At 51.6% G+C, this 20,387-nt stretch overlaps 1 protein-coding gene across 7 annotated transcripts in view; it reads left to right on the top strand.

Annotated features, from left to right (window-relative positions):
* The first annotated feature begins 8,154 nt into the window (after positions 1-8,154).
* Positions 8,155-20,387, top strand: part of LOC124473320 (muscular LMNA-interacting protein) — a 38,758-nt gene continuing 26,525 nt past the window's right edge. Inside the window, exons 1-3 of one of the 7 annotated variants that reach the window (XM_047028617.1) lie at positions 8,155-8,372; positions 18,318-18,407; positions 20,053-20,202. In XM_047028617.1, coding sequence (XP_046884573.1) covers positions 8,301-8,372; positions 18,318-18,407; positions 20,053-20,202 — 312 coding nt within the window. In that variant the 5' untranslated portion in view covers positions 8,155-8,300. Of the gene's footprint in view, positions 8,373-15,024; positions 15,223-18,317; positions 18,408-20,052; positions 20,203-20,387 lie in introns of those variants that run through there. The other 6 variants (XM_047028618.1, XM_047028616.1, XM_047028615.1 and 3 more) reach the window with 6 other exon arrangements.

Genomic DNA, 20,387 nt, shown 5'->3' with positions numbered 1-20,387 from the left:
TCATTTCAATGAGGAGAAAAGCGGATATCGCGAGCCATAACACCAACAGCAGAACGGTTATCCAAATAACAAAGAAGGGTACAACACTCGCGTTAGAGCGTTTGTATTCACACACACACTTGATGCCATCTACCTTTACATTAGCGACAGTACCTCAGCTGATGGCTGCAGAGCTAATGTTACAGCCAGATTCTAAGGGTAACAAGCTAGGTAACCATATAGTAATCAACAAAATGATATAGCGTCAGTTGACTTACTTGTCCGAGGTTTGTAGCTGGACCAAGGAGAGTTAGTACTGATCCAGAATTTAATTTCAGACGGTCAGCAAGGCCAACCTTGTATTGGCTCAAGTTAAGGAAACAGTGGTGGCTGAAATGTTTGGCGCAGACATGCAAAACTTTGGGAAGTTGTGTCAGCGCATTTCCAGCGAAAATAAAATTAAGATGAAGTGTGCAGATGAAGGAACTAAAAAAAGACTTTTGTTTTCATTTGTACATCCAAGCACTGAGCAACTGTTGTGCTTCATTCATTTGCTCGCCATGATGTCTCTCCAGGAAAAAACGATATCGCACTTGCGATATCGCACTCAGTTTTTCATGGGCGGGCCAGATTATCTGGGCGGGGGGAGGCCAAGAGGAGAGGGGGAGGCATGGAGGAGAGGGGGAGGCCAGGAGGAGAGGGGGAGACATGGAGGAGAGGGGGAGGCCAGGAGGAGAGGGGGAGGCCAAGAGGAGAGGGGGAGGCATGGAGGAGAGGGGGAGGCCAGGAGGAGATGGGGAGGCATGGAGGAGAGGGGGAGGCATGGAGGAGAGGGGGAGGCCAGGAGGAGAGGGGGAGGCCAGGAGGAGAGGGGGAGGCCAGGAGGAGAGGGGGAGGCATGGAGGAAAGGGGGAGGCATGGAGGAGAGGGGGAGGCATGGAGGAGAGGGGGAGGCATGGAGGAGAGGGGGAGGCCAAGAGGAGAGGGGGAGGCCAAGAGGAAAGGGGGAGGCATGGAGGAGAGGGGGAGGCCAAGAGGAGAGGGGGAGGCATGGAGGAGAGGGGGAGGCCAAGAGGAGAGGGGGAGGCATGGAGGAGAGGGGGAGGCATGGAGGAGAGGGGGAGGCCAGGAGGAGAGGGGGAGGCCAGGAGGAGAGGGGGAGGCCAAGAGGAGAGGGGGAGGCCAAAAGGAAAGGGGGAGGCATGGAGGAGAGGGGGAGGCCAGGAGGAGAGGGGGAGGCATGGAGGAGAGGGGGAGGCCAGGAGGAGAGGGGGAGGCCAGGAGGAGAGGGGGAGGCCAAGAGGAGAGGGGGAGGCCAAGAGGAGAGGGGGAGGCATGGAGGAGAGGGGGAGGCCAGGAGGAGATGGGGAGGCCAGGAGGAGAGGGGGAGGCCAAGAGGAGAGGGGGAGGCCAGGAGGAGAGGGGGAGGCATGGAGGAGAGGGGGAGGCCAGGAGGAGAGGGGGAGGCATGGAGGAGAGGGGGAGGCATGGAGGAGAGGGGGAGGCCAGGAGGAGAGGGGGAGGCCAGGAGGAGAGGGGGAGGCATGGAGGAGAGGGGGAGGCCAGGAGGAGAGGGGGAGGCCAGGAGGAGAGGGGGAGGCCAAGAGGAGAGGGGGAGGCATGGAGGAGAGGGGGAGGCCAGGAGGAGAGGGGGAGGCCAGGAGGAGAGGGGGAGGCCAAGAGGAGAGGGGGAGGCATGGAGGAGAGGGGGAGGCCAGGAGGAGAGGGGGAGGCATGGAGGAGAGGGGGAGGCCAGGAGGAGAGGGGGAGGCATGGAGGAGAGGGGGAGGCCAGGAGGAGAGGGGGAGGCATGGAGGAGAGGGGGAGGCATGGAGGAGAGGGGGAGGCCAGGAGGAGAGGGGGAGGCCAGGAGGAGAGGGGGAGGCCAAGAGGAGAGGGGGAGGCCAAGAGGAAAGGGGGAGGCATGGAGGAGAGGGGGAGGCCAAGAGGAGAGGGGGAGGCATGGAGGAGAGGGGGAGGCCAAGAGGAGAGGGGGAGGCCAGGAGGAGAGGGGGAGGCCAGGAGGAGAGGGGGAGGCCAAGAGGAGAGGGGGAGGCCAAGAGGAAAGGGGGAGGCATGGAGGAGAGGGGGAGGCCAAGAGGAGAGGGGGAGGCATGGAGGAGAGGGGGAGGCCAAGAGGAGAGGGGGAGGCATGGAGGAGAGGGGGAGGCCAAGAGGAGAGGGGGAGGCCAAGAGGAGAGGGGGAGGCCAGGAGGAGAGGGGGAGGCATGGAGGAGAGGGGGAGGCCAGGAGGAGAGGGGGAGGCATGGAGGAGAGGGGGAGGCCAGGAGGAGAGGGGGAGGCCAGGAGGAGAGGGGGAGGCCAAGAGGAGAGGGGGAGGCATGGAGGAGAGGGGGAGGCATGGAGGAGAGGGGGAGGCCAGGAGGAGAGGGGGAGGCATGGAGGAGAGGGGGAGGCCAAGAGGAGAGGGGGAGGCCAGGAGGAGAGGGGGAGGCCAAGAGGAGAGGGGGAGGCCAAGAGGAAAGGGGGAGCCATGGAGGAGAGGGGGAGGCCAAGAGGAGAGGGGGAGGCATGGAGGAGAGGGGGAGGCATGGAGGAGAGGGGGAGGCCAGGAGGAGAGGGGGAGGCATGGAGGAGAGGGGGAGGCCAGGAGGAGAGGGGGAGGCATGGAGGAGAGGGGGAGGCCAGAAGGAGAGGGGGAGGCCAGGAGGAGAGGGGGAGGCCAAGAGGAGAGGGGGAGGCCAGGAGGAGAGGGGGAGGCATGGAGGAGAGGGGGAGGCCAGGAGGAGAGGGGGAGGCATGGAGGAGAGGGGGAGGCATGGAGGAGAGGGGGAGGCCAGGAGGAGAGGGGGAGGCATGGAGGAGAGGGGGAGGCCAGGAGGAGAGGGGGAGGCCAGGAGGAGAGGGGGAGGCCAAGAGGAGAGGGGGAGGCATGGAGGAGAGGGGGAGGCCAGGAGGAGAGGGGGAGGCCAGGAGGAGAGGGGGAGGCCAAGAGGAGAGGGGGAGGCATGGAGGAGAGGGGGAGGCCAGGAGGAGAGGGGGAGGCATGGAGGAGAGGGGGAGGCCAGGAGGAGAGGGGGAGGCATGGAGGAGAGGGGGAGGCCAGGAGGAGAGGGGGAGGCATGGAGGAGAGGGGGAGGCATGGAGGAGAGGGGGAGGCCAGGAGGAGAGGGGGAGGCCAGGAGGAGAGGGGGAGGCCAAGAGGAGAGGGGGAGGCCAAGAGGAAAGGGGGAGGCATGGAGGAGAGGGGGAGGCCAAGAGGAGAGGGGGAGGCCAAGAGGAAAGGGGGAGGCATGGAGGAGAGGGGGAGGCCAAGAGGAGAGGGGGAGGCATGGAGGAGAGGGGGAGGCATGGAGGAGAGGGGGAGGCCAGGAGGAGAGGGGGAGGCATGGAGGAGAGGGGGAGGCCAGGAGGAGAGGGGGAGGCATGGAGGAGAGGGGGAGGCCAATAGGAGAGGGGGAGGCCAGGAGGAGAGGGGGAGGCATGGAGGAGAGGGGGAGGCCAGGAGGAGAGGGGGAGGCCAGGAGGAGAGGGGGAGGCATGGAGGAGAGGGGGAGGCCAGGAGGAGAGGGGGAGGCCAGGAGGAGAGGGGGAGGCCAAGAGGAGAGGGGGAGGCATGGAGGAGAGGGGGAGGCCAGGAGGAGAGGGGGAGGCATGGAGGAGAGGGGGAGGCCAAGAGGAGAGGGGGAGGCATGGAGGAGAGGGGGAGGCATGGAGGAGAGGGGGAGGCCAGACAGAAACAGAGAGAAATGGAGAGAACACAGAGGCCAGGAGGAGAAGGATTGAGAAACCGACTGGCAGGCACAGCTGCAAACAGAATGAGAAATGTGGCGCACTTAAGGGATTAAGGTCGACTGCTGAGGTCTGCTTTTCACCCACTGATGGGGGGTGACAGGGTAAAGAGGTGTGTGCGTGTGTGTAATGTGGGTTGTGGAGGATGATCTGTAGAGCAGGGGAGGGGCTGGAGGAAAGCTGAAGATGGACTTATTGGGGTTGAAGGGAAGGGGTGAGAGCTGGAGTCGGGGGCTGGGGGGGGGGGGTCAGATACAGTGCCCTCCAAAAGTATTGGAACAGTGAGGCGAATTCCTTTATTTTTGCTGTAGACTGAAAACATTTGGGCTTGACATCAAATAATGAACGTGAGACCAGAGATCAACGTTTCAGCTTTTATTTCCAGGTATTTACATCAGGATCTGATGCACAACTAAGAAAATATCACATTTTGTTTGAATCCACCCATTTGTCATGTGATCAAAAGTATTGGAACAGATATACTTAAAACATATTTAAGTGAATAAGACTTAATATTTAGTTGCAAATCCTTTGCTTTCAATAACTGCAGCAAGTCTGTGACCCATTGACGTCACCAAACTTTTGCATTCTTCCTTTTTGATGCTTTCCCAGGCTTTCACTGCAGCCTCTTTCAGTTGTTGTTTGTTTTGTGGGGTTCCTCCCTTCAGTCTCCTCTTAAGCAGGTAAAATGCATGCTCTATAGGGTTTAAGTCTGGAGATTGACTTGGCCAGTCTAATACCTTTCATTTCTTGCCCCTGATGAACTCCTTTGTTGTTTTGGCAGTGTGTTTTGGGTCGTTATCTTGCTGCATGATGAAGGCTCTGCCAATCAGTTTGGTTGCATCTTTCCTTAAATTGGCAGACAAAATGTTTCTGTAGACTTCCGAGTTCATTTTGCTGCTGCCATCATGTGTTACATCCTCAATGAAGATTAATGAGCCCGTCCCAGAAGAAGCCATGCAAGCCCAAGCCATGACATTACCTCCACCGTGTTTCACAGATGAGCTTGTGTGTTTGGGATCATGAGCAGTTCCTTTCTTTCTCCAAACTTTAGCCTTTCCATCACTTTGGTAAAAGTTAATCTTTGTCTCATCAGTCCATAAAACTTTGTCCCAGAATTTTTGAGGTTCATCTCTGTACTTTTTGGCAAATTCCAGCCTGGCCTTCCTATTCTTCTTGCTAATGAGTGGTTTGCATCTTCTGGTGTAGCCCTTGTACTTTTGTTCATGAAGTCTTCTGCGAACAGTAGATAGTGATACCTTCACTCCTGCCATCTGGAGGTTGTTGCTGATCTCACTAACAGTTGTTTTAGGGTCTTTCTTTACAGCTCTCACAATGTTTCTGTCATCAACTGCTGATGTTTTCCTTGGTCTACCTGTTCGACGTCTGTTACTTAGTACACCAGTAGTTTTCTTCTTCTTCAGGACATTCCAAATGGTTGTACTGGCTATGGCCAATGTTTCTGCAATGGCTCTGATTGATTTTCCATCTTCTCTAAGACTCACAATTGCTTGTTTTTCACCCAAAGACAGCGCTCTGGTTTTCATGTTGTTTTCACCTCTGAATACAGTCTGCATAGACAAAACCTATCTTACCCAATCTGAACCTGAGTGTAGACATTCAGTGGTATTTATTGATTGAATAATGTATGTAATAGGACACACCTGGGCAACAAAACACACCTGTCAGTCACATGTTCCAATACTTTTGCTCACGTGACAAATGGGTGGGTTCGAACAAAAAGGTGATATTTTCTAATTTGTGCATCAGATCCTGATGTAAATACCTGGAAATAAAAGCTGAAACGTTGATCTCTGGTTTCACATTCATCGTTTGATGTCAAGCCCAAATGTTTTCAGTCTACAGCAAAAATAAAGGAATTGGCCTCACTGTTCCAATACTTTTGGAGGGCACTGTAGTTGAGCAGTTAGGAAGTCGGGCTATTAATCAGAAGGTTGTTGGTTGCATTCCCGGCTGTGCCAAATGACGTTGTGTCCTTGGGCAAGGCACTTCCCCCTACTTGCCTTGGGGGGAATGTCCCTGTACTTACTGTAAGTCGCTCTGGATGAGAGCGTCTGCTAAATGACTAAATGTAAGGGTGACGGATGTGGGAGGAGACTCATGAAATTGCGAGAGAAGAGAGAAGAAGAGATAGCTATTATTAGGGTGTATGAACCAAAGCCACATCACAACTAGACACAATCACATAGATGACACTGAGCTTTGATGATCTTGAAAGATGAGTATGAAAGACCAGAAGTGTTTTATTGATTCTGGATTCTGTAGTCAGTGGCCATGAGGAAACGGTGTTTGTGGGTCATGGTTGGTGAGAGTAGGCCAAATATCCAGGGATGAAGTGATCAATCCCAAACTGCCCATCTTCCATGAGAGCATACTCCATTCTTTTCATGTATTTAAACCCTGAGGAAGATCATGTTCAAGTTTCATGAAATAGAATGTCAAATACCAGTCCATTCACAGTGCTCTGCTCTGTACGACAGGAAGGTGGACAACAGTAGATGTTAAAATCCTATCTTTGCACATCAGTGAGACGCAGTGTAACAGGTCACGTGCAGCTTCCTCGATTTTATGATTAGAGGTGATTCTAAATATCTCTTGTTTGTAGGACTAGTTATCTTTCCACGCGTTCTTTTCACATTCGTCTTCCAAGGAATGCGTGGATATTGATCGTTCAAATTATGTTCCCAGTCTTAGATTCTCAGAATGTTTGTTTCTTTCAAGTCGTGCACGTATGTTTCTATGAATGTACGACGTACCCATCGTTCATGAATGCATTCATGATTTCAGTCTCTAGTTCTTCTCAATGTATCTTTCTTTGTCACAAAGCCAGCGCGTCAGGCCCCCTCGTTACTGTATCCACACATCGCTTGAAGCATTTCATCAGAAGGCTGGTTCTTTCATGGCACCCAAGCTTCATGTCATGTTTGGTCAACTGCAGGCGTGCTGAATGAGACCTTCCCCTTCAGAGGACTGGACTACAGCAGGCATTCACAGCCCAGGACACGCATGTTCACACATCGGGAGTTGTTGTGTACCTGCATGTTGTCGACCTGTTGCCTCCCTCCACCAGAACATCTTCTGTATCGTCTCTACAGGATGTTGTTGTTTGTCTGGACCTGATGTTTCCTCCAGGATCACATGACTCTTATTGAGAGACTTGTTGCTCTTGTTAGTTAGTTGTATCTGACTTAAAACTATTGTTCTTGCTGTGTATAATTTTGTAGCTTTTTTTTTTTTCTTCTCACAGGTTCATCCTTGCACTTTTCAAGGTTCATGTTGTTTAAGTGTATCTTGTTTAACTACATGCTCTCATGGTTGTTCCCTTTGGCAATTATTTAGTTTACACAATGTATGCTTCATGTTTTGGCTACCCGCAATGGCTCGTTGTTGTGCTCAGTGACCTATGCTCTTTTGTACAGCTCTCTCTTGGAAGTCGCTTTGGATAAAAGCTAAATGCAAACACGTAATGTTGTTGGTGCTATGTGAAGCCTTTTGACGTGCTTGTTGAAAAGTCTATCCTCTGTCTGACAGGGTTCCCGTCCCCAGCGTCAACATCCTGTGCTCCCTGCCGGGTCACACTGTGTACTGCTGCCATGCCTGCTGCTCTGAGGGAAGGCATGTCCCATCAGACAGAACCAAAGCCAAAGACCCTTTTCTATGGCCACAAATGGATAAATCAGTCCAGGAGTTCATGACTGCAGCCGAGTGTCTGGTGGACGGCCCTCAGCATTCTGTTACCGATGCTGGGCGAACTACTGCTGCTTGGCCGAGAGCAGAGAACTGATTTGTCTGTCTGTGAACCTATGTGTGTGTACGTGTGTGTGTGTGTGTGTGTGTGTGTGGGGGGGGTGCTTCCCAGGAGCCCTTCACGTCCTCTGCCGAGGGCTGGACAGCCAGGCTGAGTGTCACAGCCATACATGGGTACATGATGGTGTAACCGCACAGTCTAACAGGCTCTGAGGGGACTCCCTGCTAACACGTAGCACAGCCTTCACACCTGCCCTGCACACACACAGGGCATCTACTGGACAGCTGTGCTGCGAACGCTGAGCGCTCTCAAACACACGCCGGGAGTGTGCTCTTACGTAAACACACACACACACACACACATTCCCTCTCACACAAACATATGTTGTACACAAACACTCTGTCACACACACACTCTCTCACTAACGCACAGACAGACACACGCCCTCTTCTATTCTTCTCTTTTGTTTCGATTGAACCAGCAACAAGTACGGATTGGGTTCCCAGGGGCACGAGGCTCTGCAGCTGGCAGAGATAAGGACTTCATTGTCATTATCGGTGCCTAAAAGACTGTTGCCTGCCATATGAGAGCTATTTGTGGCTTTTGTGTGTCTATAAATGGCAATCACTGCAGCTATGCACACACACACACCCAGACCGACGCACACACACCCAGACCTGTGCACAAACACACGCATACACACTTACAGCCACAGACACAGCCCCGGTCATACATGGCCAACCCCTGATGAAGGAGCTGAGTAGGGGAGGTTGAAGTGCTCTGCAGAGCCCCAGTGGACATGCCTAGCCCTGGGGGGGCCTCAGCCGAGAGCGACCTCAGCCTGGAGGACTGGAACCAGAGGCTCCGGAAGGTAAGAGTCGCTTTTAGCTTGCGCTTTATCCGAGCTCCGAGGAGTGAATGTGTGCATGTGATTGCGTGTGTGTGTGTGTGTGTGTGCGGGGAGGGGGGCCAAATAGAGAACACAGGAAGCAGCAGCTGCTCAGGTTTTAGAGTGTCTGTGTGTGTGTGTTTGGGGGTGGAGTATGTGAGAATGCCGCCAGATCATGTGGGTGCCTGTTCCCCCTGACCTTCAGGAGGATTGATTTGAACTGGGTCTTGTCTCGCTGACCTATCCACGCCCAGATGATTTCCAGCTTCTGAGCGGTGTGGACCCGTGGTGTGGGTCATGGGCAGGTGCTGGGCTGCTCCATGACCTGCTGGGTGGGATGAATTCTCTTCACGACGCCCCTGTGTCTTAACCAGACCATGTTTGATTCAATCAGGAGCACAGAAGCTAGCTGACTTGATGAATAAGACAGGCAAGCCTTCTGTGTTTACTGTGTTTAGTTGATCTGAGATGTAGCCCTGCTTGAGGTGTCACAGCCACAGAAACAATCCAGGAAACATTTCTTGAGCGAAGCTGCTCCAGAACCAGCGGAGAACCCGATGGCGTCATCCAATTAGTAAAGTCTCCCACTGTCAGGGTACATGTGAAGCTTGGGAACTACAAGTAACAGTCCATCTTCTGCCAGCATGTTTCCAACACGAAAACATGATGGACTTCTAACGAGCATCTTCACTGTCATGGTGTCTGGACCCGAGCAGTGTCAGCGTGGGCACCAGAGCTGGTGTGCGGAGCTGAAGGTGTGACTGCGTCATGGCAGGGCTTGCTCGGTGAACAATAGGTCAGGTCCACACTCTCTCCTCCTCTCCAGGGCTCCAGCAGTCTAACGGCTGACGGACGCCCCCCCCCCCCCGTCGCCTCGCAGGCCGGGAGCCGCAGGAGAAACGAGCCTTAACAAAGTCCTGAGAGACTCTCAGAAAGACGTCGCTGGAAGGACAGCCTGGGAGTGCTGTGGGACTCTCAGTGGGTGTGTGTTTGTGTGGGTGTGAGTGTGTGAGAGTGGGTGTGAGTGTGTGAGAGTGTGTGTGTGGGTGTGTGAGAGAGAGAGAGAGGGAAAGAAGGACTCCCAGAGCTGTCACCGACCAGTCAAGCGGACACAGATACAATGTTTGCACCTGTACATTTCCTTAAAGGATTAAAGGACACCCTAGGTAGTGAACAGAACCCTGATGGGCTGAACAGATTGCATTTTTAATGTGATTTTTGGGGTCTAAAGGACCACACGTGTCCTCAGACTTGATGGACAAAAACCCCCCTCTCTTACCAGAACCACCCCCCTCTCCCAGACAGATGGCAGTGGCTGCCCCCCCCCCCCCAGAGGCTGTATCTCTGTGATGTGTTGACGTTAAAGGGAGGGGCTGCGATGAGATGGAACCCCACATTCTTTACTAGACCACGCCCTGCTGTTTATCATCTCCCACACAGGAGAGATGCGACATGCATCTGGCTGCATCTGGCTGCACACCAAATCACAGGGTTGGCAGTGTATGTGGGTGTGTCTGGGTGTTTGGGTGTGGAGGTGTGTGTGTGTGAACAGTCGGTTGTTTCTCCGGAGAGCCTTGAGAAGCGTGATGGGAGAATGAGGGGAGTGAAGGAGAGAGAGCCATGGTCTGTTTCAAGAGCCCACCTCCAAAATGTTCACTCCAACATCACTCAACAACGCAAAGGCTCTGTACATTCTGTTTCAGTAGGTAGGAGGGGCTGGAGGGGTGTGTGTGTGTGTGTGTGTGTGTGTGTGTAAGGGGGGGGATTTACCCCCCGTCCTTGTACGGCTCGCACGTGCCGTTGGAATAGTGGTGTGTGTCAGGGTACACCCAGTACGATCACCAACAGCCAGGGAACACTGAGTTCTATTGGCGAGGGGCAGACCTGACGCTAAAACTGCCATATCTCCTTGTTGTGAACTTGATTTGTTCCACCTAGTACGGCCGTAGGAACCATAGAAATGTTTTTTTAATATAGCCTTCAACAGATTTACGGCGCTTCGCAGAATGCATTTGGAGAACCAATTGCACAACAGAAGCAAACATTGAAACCCACCGAGAGGTAATAGGATATGGAAGAGCTCCATGACCCCTTCAAAGGGGGCCAGACTGGCGGGAGAGAGATGCCTGCCATAGCTTTCCAGACTATTTATTTATCCGCTGCCGTGGCGACCTAGGAAATGTAGTCACGGAGGTTACCATGTGGGAACACGCACAGATATAAACAAGCTTCACCAGCCCAAGGTGGTTCCCCTTTAAAATATTGGGGTGATCCAAGATTTGTACAAAGAAAACAATGATCATGACTGACTCGATTAGCTTTGTATTTCCAGCGATTAGAGCCCGAAATCAGCCAGTTAGACCAATTAAATGAGTAGTCCTGAGTCTATCAAAGGAAAAGGTAAAACAGCCAAAAGAACTAAAAGCACAATAACAAAAATATATTGCGAATGGAAAAGTGCAGTGCATAATAGTGCAGCCTTTGTGCCAAGCCCTAAACTTGAAGTTCAGTTTGTGAGCGCACAAAGTCATGACAACAAACTTGCGCAACCCCCTCACTCAACCCCCTCACTCAACCCCCTCACTCAACCCCCTCACTCAGCCCCCACCTCCTGCTAGTCAACGCGACCGCAGCCAGAGGGCGTCGCGTCTGTTGACGGCTGCAGTGGCTGTCACACGGCTGAACTGCCCTCTCCCCTCCTTGGCTGAGAGGGGAAAACAACAAGCTTGCCTTTCATCCTTGGAGCGCTCCCAGGAAAGACTTTCACTGTGTGAGAGAGAACACACTTCCTCCGCACCCTGGATACAGATCGCTGCTCTCTGAGCTCTTAGTCAGAGTAATGACATGTGACATCATAGATTGCCCACACACACACACATTCCTCAGTATGGGAGCATTCATCTGAGTCCGGCCTGACAAATCGTAATCATCAGTCCATCGCCTCTCCACTCTCTGAGATCATAGTGAAAGCTCTTTCAGGGCTGACGTGAAGCAAAGGAATATGAGGGGAGACTTTGGTGCTTTGGGATCTGCACGCTGGACACCGGTGCCATAGTAACACCACGACTTGTCATTCTAGCAAGTGCCAGGCTGCTGGCTGGCGACTCGAGTCTGGTAAATCAGCAGCTTTGATCCTCAGTCTTATCCAGGCGTCCTCTCATCGACCAGTGGCTGTACTCCTAACCCGGGCAGCACGTTGGGACTTGTCCACAGAGCTGTGTTGTCATCTGCTGGCGACAGTGAGGTGTAATTGTCGGCGAGCTCTCAGGTGATGGCGTAATCCTGGCGACTCCAACAGTGCTGACTTCCCCCTCGGTTCAGACCTTCACTATCCTGTCTTGTTAAGGCAGAATCCAGCCCACGGCACTCTGGCTCTGCATCTCTCCTGTCTAGCGTCTAGAACAGCGTTCCCCAACCACTGGTCCGCGGACCGGTACCGGTCCGTGGGTCATTTGGTACCGGGCCGCACAGAAAAATAACAATAACATTATTTCCTTTTAATTGATTATCAGAGTCTGAAAGACGTTTTATTCTGAACAAATTACCGGATTCTCTCCTTCTCTGCGGGCCTTTTCCTCTGAGCCAAAAACAAAGTTTAGCAAGTTTGTGGGCTTCATTGAGCGGTAGGCTAACTATCACGCGCATCTCTTCCTCTTGAAACATGACAAGTGATAGTTACCACTCAATGAAGCCTGTTTGAGACAGCAACTCTGCTGCTCAAAATTCCTGCCGGTGCCCCTGCTTGGCTCCAGTCATAGCATAGCCTCTGATCTTGTCACCAATTTGTCCAAAGAGCCAGATATAAAACAGCTGACATAAAAATTGGATGTCATAATTGTAGCAAGATTCTCCCAAAGAATCTTCCCACATGTGGTGCCGGTCGTGCCAGCGGAGAGCCTGTATCATCCATCCTGTGATTGGTCTGAAGCACCTGCCGTGTACTGACCTCCCCTGATTAGCAGTGTGCTGGTGATCCTGTCGTCTCATCACACCAGTTGTTTCATGACCTTCGTCGCGGAGGACAGAAGGGCTGTGATTACCCCGTGTATCCCAGATTGTACTTGATGATGGGAAGTGATTAGTGATTAGTGATTAGCACGGACACACGCCTCTTCCTAGGGGGGAGAGGTTCCGCCTGTGGTTGAGTCGCCTGGCTCACCATGGGTGCTCCATGGGTGCTGGGATTGGGATTCACACCATACCATATGATGTGATGACATATGACACTATAATCAGTATCCATGCTTTTCAGTATCCTCCTCACCACAGATTATAACCATAACACGTATACATCACATTTACATTTAGTCATTTAGCAGACTTACAGTAAGTACAGGGACATTCCCCCCGAGGCAAGTAGGGTGAAGTGCCTTGCCCAAGGACACAACGTCATTTGGCACGGCGGGGAATCGATCCGGCAACCTTCTGATTACCAGCCCGACTCCTTCACCGCTCAGCCATCTGACTCCCATGTCAGTGTTCTATGATATACTGAACTGTCGACACAACCATTCTGCGATAATCAAGAATATAATTATAAAGCTGTGCATAATCACTAATACTGTTAGAAGGCTGTAAATCATCAATGAGTCTGTTTTGAACAGATACTGTATAATCAGTGAGTCCGTCATGAAGCTGTGTATAGTTTCATCAATGTTCCTTGTGTTTCGGAGGGAAGCCAAGCTGTGAAAGTTTGACAGTCTCTTCACAGTGCAGGAGCCCCCGCACAGAAACACACAGGCCTCGTGGAGCGTCTGATTTTGTATTCACGTCCTTCACTCAGCGCATGTCTTTTTCATCCAAGATTAAGACGCACACACGTCTACACCCCCTACTGCGTTTAACACACGCCTCCACCCCCTACTGCGTTTAATTAACCAAAGCCGTCTTTAAGAGCATCCACAGGTCGCTATTTGACAAGAAGGCTTCTGGCATGGCGCAGTATTTGGGTGATTAGGAGTTAAACAGGCTTGTCCCCTCCCCACACCTCCAGTCCACAAGCGGAGTGGGAGAATTACAAGTGAGGTTGTTGATTGTGCACTGTGTTTGTGGTCTGATAAAGTCTGACTCAAATGTCTGCTAGGTTTTGTAGGAAACATTTGGAGTGGAGCAGTGATTCATGGATGCCAGCGAGGTTTGGAAGGACTGCACTCCTCAGGGGGCTGGCGGTCCTTATTGGCGCCGTTAGAAGGAGATCCTAAACCCCCAGTTTTACGAGAGAGAGAATGTCCCGCAGAGTCGACGCATTCTGTCTGCAAATGCAACATCTCAGCTCAGATCGGCACAGCGAGAGATCACTAAACACCTTTCAACACGCCAGTTTGCATGATTCCTACAATATGAATCCTGACAACAAGAAAGCTACACATGGGATTACATTTTTTTGGGGGGGCTTGTAAACCGTTGAATTCATAATAGTCTCTTCCTGTCTCCCCCTTTTGATTGTTGACATACATACTGTGCACACACACACCAACACAAAACAACCATACACATATCACACACACACACACCCACCACACATCGAGAGTGAGCGCTCTGAGAGCTCTGATGTCTGTATCAGTTTACAGTCTGTCTCACAGCACACAACACGCGTGTGCGTGTCACTGGTGGGACAGAGATGTCCAGCTCTCTCTAACTTCATTAGATGATGTCATGCCTCCTCCGAGCAGCTGTGCGGCTCTCTCCAGCTCCACAGACGAAGGGGAACCCTGTTCCATATAGCCAGTGGGCGTGTTGTGCCAACTGGCGCATGTTGGTGCTTCTACTGTGGGTTTGCAGTTTTCAGTGTGTGGACTGTGCATTTTAGTGTTATTTCAGTGGGGGAACAGGGTGGGTATAGGGTGGGTACAGGGTGGGTACAGGGTGGGTACAGTGGGGGTACGGGGAGGGTACAGGGTGGGTACAGTGGGGGAACAGTGTGGGTATAGGGTGGGTACAGGGTGGGTACAGTAGGGGTACAGGGTGGGTACAGGGAGGGTACAGGGTGGATACAGTGTGGGTACAGGGAGGGTACAGGGTGGGTACAGGGAGGGTACAGGGTGGGTACAGTGTGGGTACAGGGAGGGTACAGGGTGGGTACAGTAGGGGTACAGGGTGGGTACAGGGAGGGTACAGTGTGGGTACAGTGTGGGTACAGGGTGGGTACAGGGTGGGTACAGGGTGGGTACAGTAGGGGTACAGGGTGGGTACAGGGTGGGTACAGGGTGGGTACAGGGTGGGAACAGGGTGGGTACAGTGTAGGTACAGTGTGGGTACAGTGTGGGTACAGGGAGGGTACAGTGTGGGTACAGGGAGGGTCAGTCAGTGAACGTTGTAAACCACGTGACATTGAAGGACTGGGATGCCACCACCACAAACATTGAGTTTGTTGTCATGAATCCGGCATGGCATGCTTCAGCTGGGATGTTCTGGAGCAGGGTAACGTGAACTAAAATGTCAGAGTCACACAATCTGATGAATCCCACAGACAAGCACAGCCAAAGCAACGGAATGAATGTGAGCGCACTTGGGATGTTTTATATAAACTGCCCACCCCGTCCGACCGCACAAAGCAGGCCTTCATCACAGGCGCTGGGAAATGGAAAAAAGCCCCAGTCTGCATGTGATCCTCGTTGCTAGGTCCAACAATCCCAGAGTTGTGTAACGTCTGAAGTGAGAACAGGGCCGGCCTCTGGTCTCCCTCCTCCGCCTCCCAGGAAACAGTGAACGGTCTGTTCTGACACATTCCATGAAGAGCACAACATCTGGGAGTGTCATCAGGAAAACACAAGGCATCGCTCCCCCGTTTCCTGAGCAGTTCCTCCACCAGGGCCGCTGCTGCAAGCTCAAGGTAAAACCATCACGAAACCTGGGCTCTGCTGGGGAGGGGATTGGGGAGAGGGGTGGGGGGGAGGGGGGGGGGAGGGGTGGGGGGAGGGGGGGGGAGGCGTGAAATAGCTCAAATAGAAATGTCAAAAAGTTGTTTTGATGCATGAGATGATTTAATTAGAGGAACAGACTCATTAGCATTGTGGGTGGAAGGAGACTTAGAAGTGCTGGGATAAAGCATGCAGCTTGAAGTCTACACCTTGATCCACTGTGGCTTTTATGGCAAGCAGTCGTTCTCCACAAGCTACTTGTTTAGACTTGGAAACGATAGGTTGCTTTCATATTTATGATAGTCTTCTTCAACGTCCAACCATTCTGATTGCATGCCTTTGAAAGTTAGCTGTATAGTCATACGGAGAAATATAGAGGATGTTTTTATTTTTGATTTATTTTACTCGAGGCATACACTTCCAAAAACCCGTTGATAACAATAATAAGACTTTATTGATGTAGCACATTTCATACAAGAATTGCAGCTCAAGGTACTTCACATGAAATCAACAAAAACAATAATGAAAGTGATAAAGGCATAAAACCCTTCTGAACACAGGCCGGAGTCTTTGCGGGAATAATGCTTACAGCCTTAACTGTTCGTTATCTGTACCTTCTCTGTTGTACAGATCAATTCAGTCTCCTCCTCCTTGCTGTAATTATTTGTCACACCAGCACCAGTGGGCCTGAACAAGTGGTTGTGCTCTTGGAGCTACTTTGCATAGAAACCATCCAGATTTTCCATGGCAGTAATGGCTGAGTGTTTGTGAATGAAAAGGCCTAATCCCTTTATCTCCTTCCTCCCTGCTTCATGGCTCTTCAGCCCCCAGCGTTGGTGGACCTCCTTGGGTGGGTGGTGTCTCCCAGCCCTGTCCCATTGGGCTGGAGGAGGCCTGCCTCACAGTCACACGGCACCAGGAACCCAGACACTGCTTCACGCACAACCGGCGTCTGTGTCTGAGAGCCGGGAGGTTGTTGGGATTTTGGAGTTGATGATAATCTGTGTGTTTTTGAGGACTCTTGTATCGAGCACTGTCTGAGTGTATGAGGAAGCAAAGAGAGGGAGGTAAAGAGAGGTAGAGAGAGAGTTAGAGATGGAAAGAGAGAGAGGGGTAGAAAGAGAGAGTTAGAGATGGAGAGAGAGAGAGGGGTAGAAAGAGAGAGGTAGAGATGGAGAGAGAGAGAGAGAGCCAGACATCCAGAGACTGTCTTAGAGCGTTGGTCTTCTCCATCCGTCCACTCTCAACACCAGTGGTTCTGATGGTCTGTGTCTGATTGTACTTGTGATGTTGAAAATGGATGGAAATGTAATAGTATAGCACAAAACAACTTTAAAATCTCTCTCTCTCTCTCTCTCTCTCTCTCTCTCTCTCTCTCTCTCTCTCTGTCTTTCTCTGTCCCTGTGGGCAGACTGAACACAGCCTCTCCTCCCAGTGAGCAGACTGAACACAGCCTCTCCTCCCAGTGAGCAGACTGAACACAGCCTCTACTCCCAGTGAGCAGACTGAACACAGCCTCTCCTCCCAGTGAGCAGACTGAACACAGCCTCTCCTCCCAGTGAGCAGACTGAACACAGCCTCTCCTCCCAGTGAGCAGACTGAACACAGCCTCTCCTCCCTGTGGGCAGACAGTACACAGCCTCTCCTCCCAGTGAGCAGACAGAGCACAGCCTCTCCTCCCTGTGGGCAGATTGAACACAGCCTCTCCTCCCTGTGGGCAGACTGAACACAGCCTCTCCTCCCTGTGGGCAGACTGAACACAGCCTCTCCTCCCAGTGAGCAGACAGAGCACAGCCTCTCCTCCCTGTGGGCAGACTGAACACAGCCTCTCCTCCCAGTGAGCAGATTGAACACAGCCTCTCCTCCCTGTGGGCAGACTGAACACAGCCTCTCCTCCCTGTGAACACACTGAACACAGCCTCTCCTCCCTGTGTAGCCAGGTCAGCCTGTGACGGCCTGTTTCAACAGCCAGCCTGCATCTCTCTCTTTCTGTTCTTATGATATGGTTTGGCCAGGAGCGTGAAGCAAGCCTCACATCTAGCTGGCTGAGGACACCTTAATCTGTGTTCCCCACGGCAGCTCAGGGCTTGGTGTGGGGGTGGAGGACAGTCACTGTTTGAATGATGATAACATGTTGTTACTCTTCTTTGAATGTTAACTACAAGTGGGAATTGGCTAAATTCATTGTAGCTTTCCTCTGGACTCTTGAGGATACTTGTGCAAAGATCTGTGTGAAGTTTGGATTTTTTTTATCCCATTTGTCCAACTCATGCTATCTTGGTGGACCCCCACATTTCACTACCACACAGTGCACAACACATGTTCTATTGTTGATTTGATTATGTTCAACAATGATCTAATTGGATTATTTAAATGAATCGATTGTTGTGGTACAGAATGCTCTTCTGGTTTTGTCCTGAAGCTCATTTACAGCCATGTTCAAATGGGCTGTGGAACTTCATAGACCCAAACATGTAGGTGTGTCTGTGTTCAATGTCAGTGGAGCCCGTAAGAAAGTGGATAATCTGAGGGCCCAGGTCGGGGACAGTTACTCTGCTGGATCCAGGAGTTCTTGTGGTTATTATTACATTTGAAAAAGAAATACCAGGTTGTCAAAAAAGACTCCTGTAGGACTTCAGAATGAAACCTGGGGCCTTTGATTGATCTAACAGTCTCTCTCTCTCTCTCTCTCTCTCTCTCTCTCTCTCTCTCTCTCTCTCTCTCTATCTCTCTCTCTCTTTCTCTCTCTCTCTCTCTCTCTCTCTCTCTCTCTCTCTCTCTCTCTCTCTCTCTCTCTCTCTCTCTCTCTCTCTCTCTCTTCTTTCTCTCTGTTTATCTCTCTCCCTTTCTCTCTCTCTCTCTATCTCTCTGTCTCTCTCTCTCTCTCTCTCTGTCTCTCTGTCTCTCTCTCTCTCTCTCTCTCTCTCTCTCTCTCTCTCTCTCTCTCCCTCTCTCTTTCTCTCTCTCTCTCTCTCTCTCTCTCTCTCTCTCTCTCTCTCTCTCTCTCTCTCTCTCTCTCTCTCTCTCTCTCTCTCTCTCTCTCTCTGTCTCTCTCTCTCTCCGCCAGTTCACATTTGTGCCTGTGCAGTGGAGAATACCAATTAAAAACGTTGTGTGGAAGCAGGGAAGAGGACATCTTACAAGACAGGCTGATGAGGTACACTAGCTGCAACTGTTCTGCCTGCGTCTCTGAACATCTTCCTCGTCGGCGGTAATACAAAGCTCCCCCCCTGCCCAGAGCTAACTCAGCAACTAAACTCCAGCCTTCTCCAACTTCCTTCTCCAACACTTTTCACTTTTCTCCAACTCATTTTCTACCTCCCAATCCCACCTGCTGGATTATAAATCGTTCACCCTCCCAGACACCCAGTCCACACTTCAATTGAGCCTTAGGTAATGTGTGATCCTGCTCTTAATTGAGCTAATATTTCACACCAATCTGGCACCTGTGAAGTCCTGTGCAATTACTTATTCCCAGCTTGACACTGCTAGATTTAATGCTAGGTTTAATTCAGGCATCCATAAAGCCATGCCAGTGATCCCCAGCAGAGAGAAAAACAACTGGCCTTCTTTAACAAAGACACTGACAGCACATGTATGGCAGAGTAGGACAGTGCAGGGAGGGAAAGAAATCCCTCTGTGGGTAATGCAAACTGGGACGAATGGGACCTATTATGCAAGCTATTTCATTAAAATACTAATGTAAAAATCAAATTCACATTAAAAGTATTTTTATCTCTGACATTTACATTTATGCATTTAGCAGACGCTTTTATCCAAAGCGACTTCCAAAAGAGAGCTTTACAAAAGTGCATAGGTCACTGATCATAACAACGAGATAGCCCCAAACATTGTGAGTAACCAAAACATGAAGCATACATTGTGAAAACTAAATAAGTCCTAAAGGGAAGAACCATAAGAGCATGTAGTTGAACAAGTTACAATTAAACAATTTAACAACATGAACCTCAAAAAGTGCAAGGGTGTACCTATGGTAAAAATGTGATTATTCAACCTTGAAGATAACATTTCATGTGTTTATCATGGTAAAATACTTTGAAGTAAAACAGTATGCTGCAGACTTAGCATCATTACCAAAGTTACTATCCCTTTCACCAGTCACACAGGTTCTGCCTAGCTAATATTCCACACTAACAAAATATCTTGTGCAATATTTTTATTAATTTTTTATCCGTCTGTTTTCTAAACAGTGACAATTGTGTGTCAGTAGTTCTTTCCGTTGTGACACAGGCTGTGTTAGTCGTACCCATGAAGTCATTTAGCAGCAGCAGACGCTCTTATCCAGAGCGAATCCTGTGTCTACGTGATAGTTAACATACCTCTCGTAACTTCAGTGTCTAACTCTCCTCACAGACACGTATGGGCACTGCTGCATGCTTCAATCACACCCCTATGACAGGCATGTGCCTGTGCATGTGATGGGTGCATGTGAGACATGTGTTTCAGTGTCCACATCCAGCCAGCCAGCCAAGCGGCCAGCCAGCTAGTCACCCAGCCAGGGGACAGTCACAGACCTGTTCCCCTGCCAGAGCGGCCAGCCAGCTAGTCACCCAGCCAGGGGACAGTCACAGACCTGTTTCCCTGCCAGAGCGGCCAGCCAGCTAGTCACCCAGCCAGGGGACAGTCACAGACCTGTTCCCCTGCCAGAGCGGGAACTGTCACTCTGGGACTGTCAGGAAGTTAAAGTCAGGGTGTCTCAGATTACACTGCCAGCCTGCCTGGCTCCCCCCGCCCTAACGTTCTCCCCCCCTCTCCCCCTCTCTTCCCCTCCCTGGCGTCAGAACCCCGCCACTCTGGCGAGGAAGGAGAGAGAGAGTATAACCGCTAGCATGCTGTCTGACGGAGGACTGTACAAGGCCGAGGTGGTGTTCATAGGGGACCCGGAGGTGTTGGGCTCCACAGACAGACCCAGGCAGGAGCCTCTCCCTCAGGTTAGTGTCTGCTCCTCCTCTCCTCTCCTCACCTCTCCTCACCTCTCCTCTCCTCACCTCACCTCACCTCACCTCTCCTCACATCACCTCACCTCTCCTCTCCTCTCCCTCTCCTCTCCTCTCCTCTCCTCTCCTCTCCTCTCCTCTCCTCTCCTCTCCTCTCCTCACCTCACCTCTCCTCACCT

The sequence above is a fragment of the Hypomesus transpacificus genome, chromosome 11 (genome assembly GCF_021917145.1).
Source record: "Hypomesus transpacificus isolate Combined female chromosome 11, fHypTra1, whole genome shotgun sequence".
Taxonomy (NCBI): Eukaryota; Metazoa; Chordata; class Actinopteri; order Osmeriformes; family Osmeridae; genus Hypomesus; species Hypomesus transpacificus.
The sequence above is the reverse complement of the archived record's forward strand: the minus strand, read 5'-3'. Positions and strand labels throughout refer to the sequence as shown.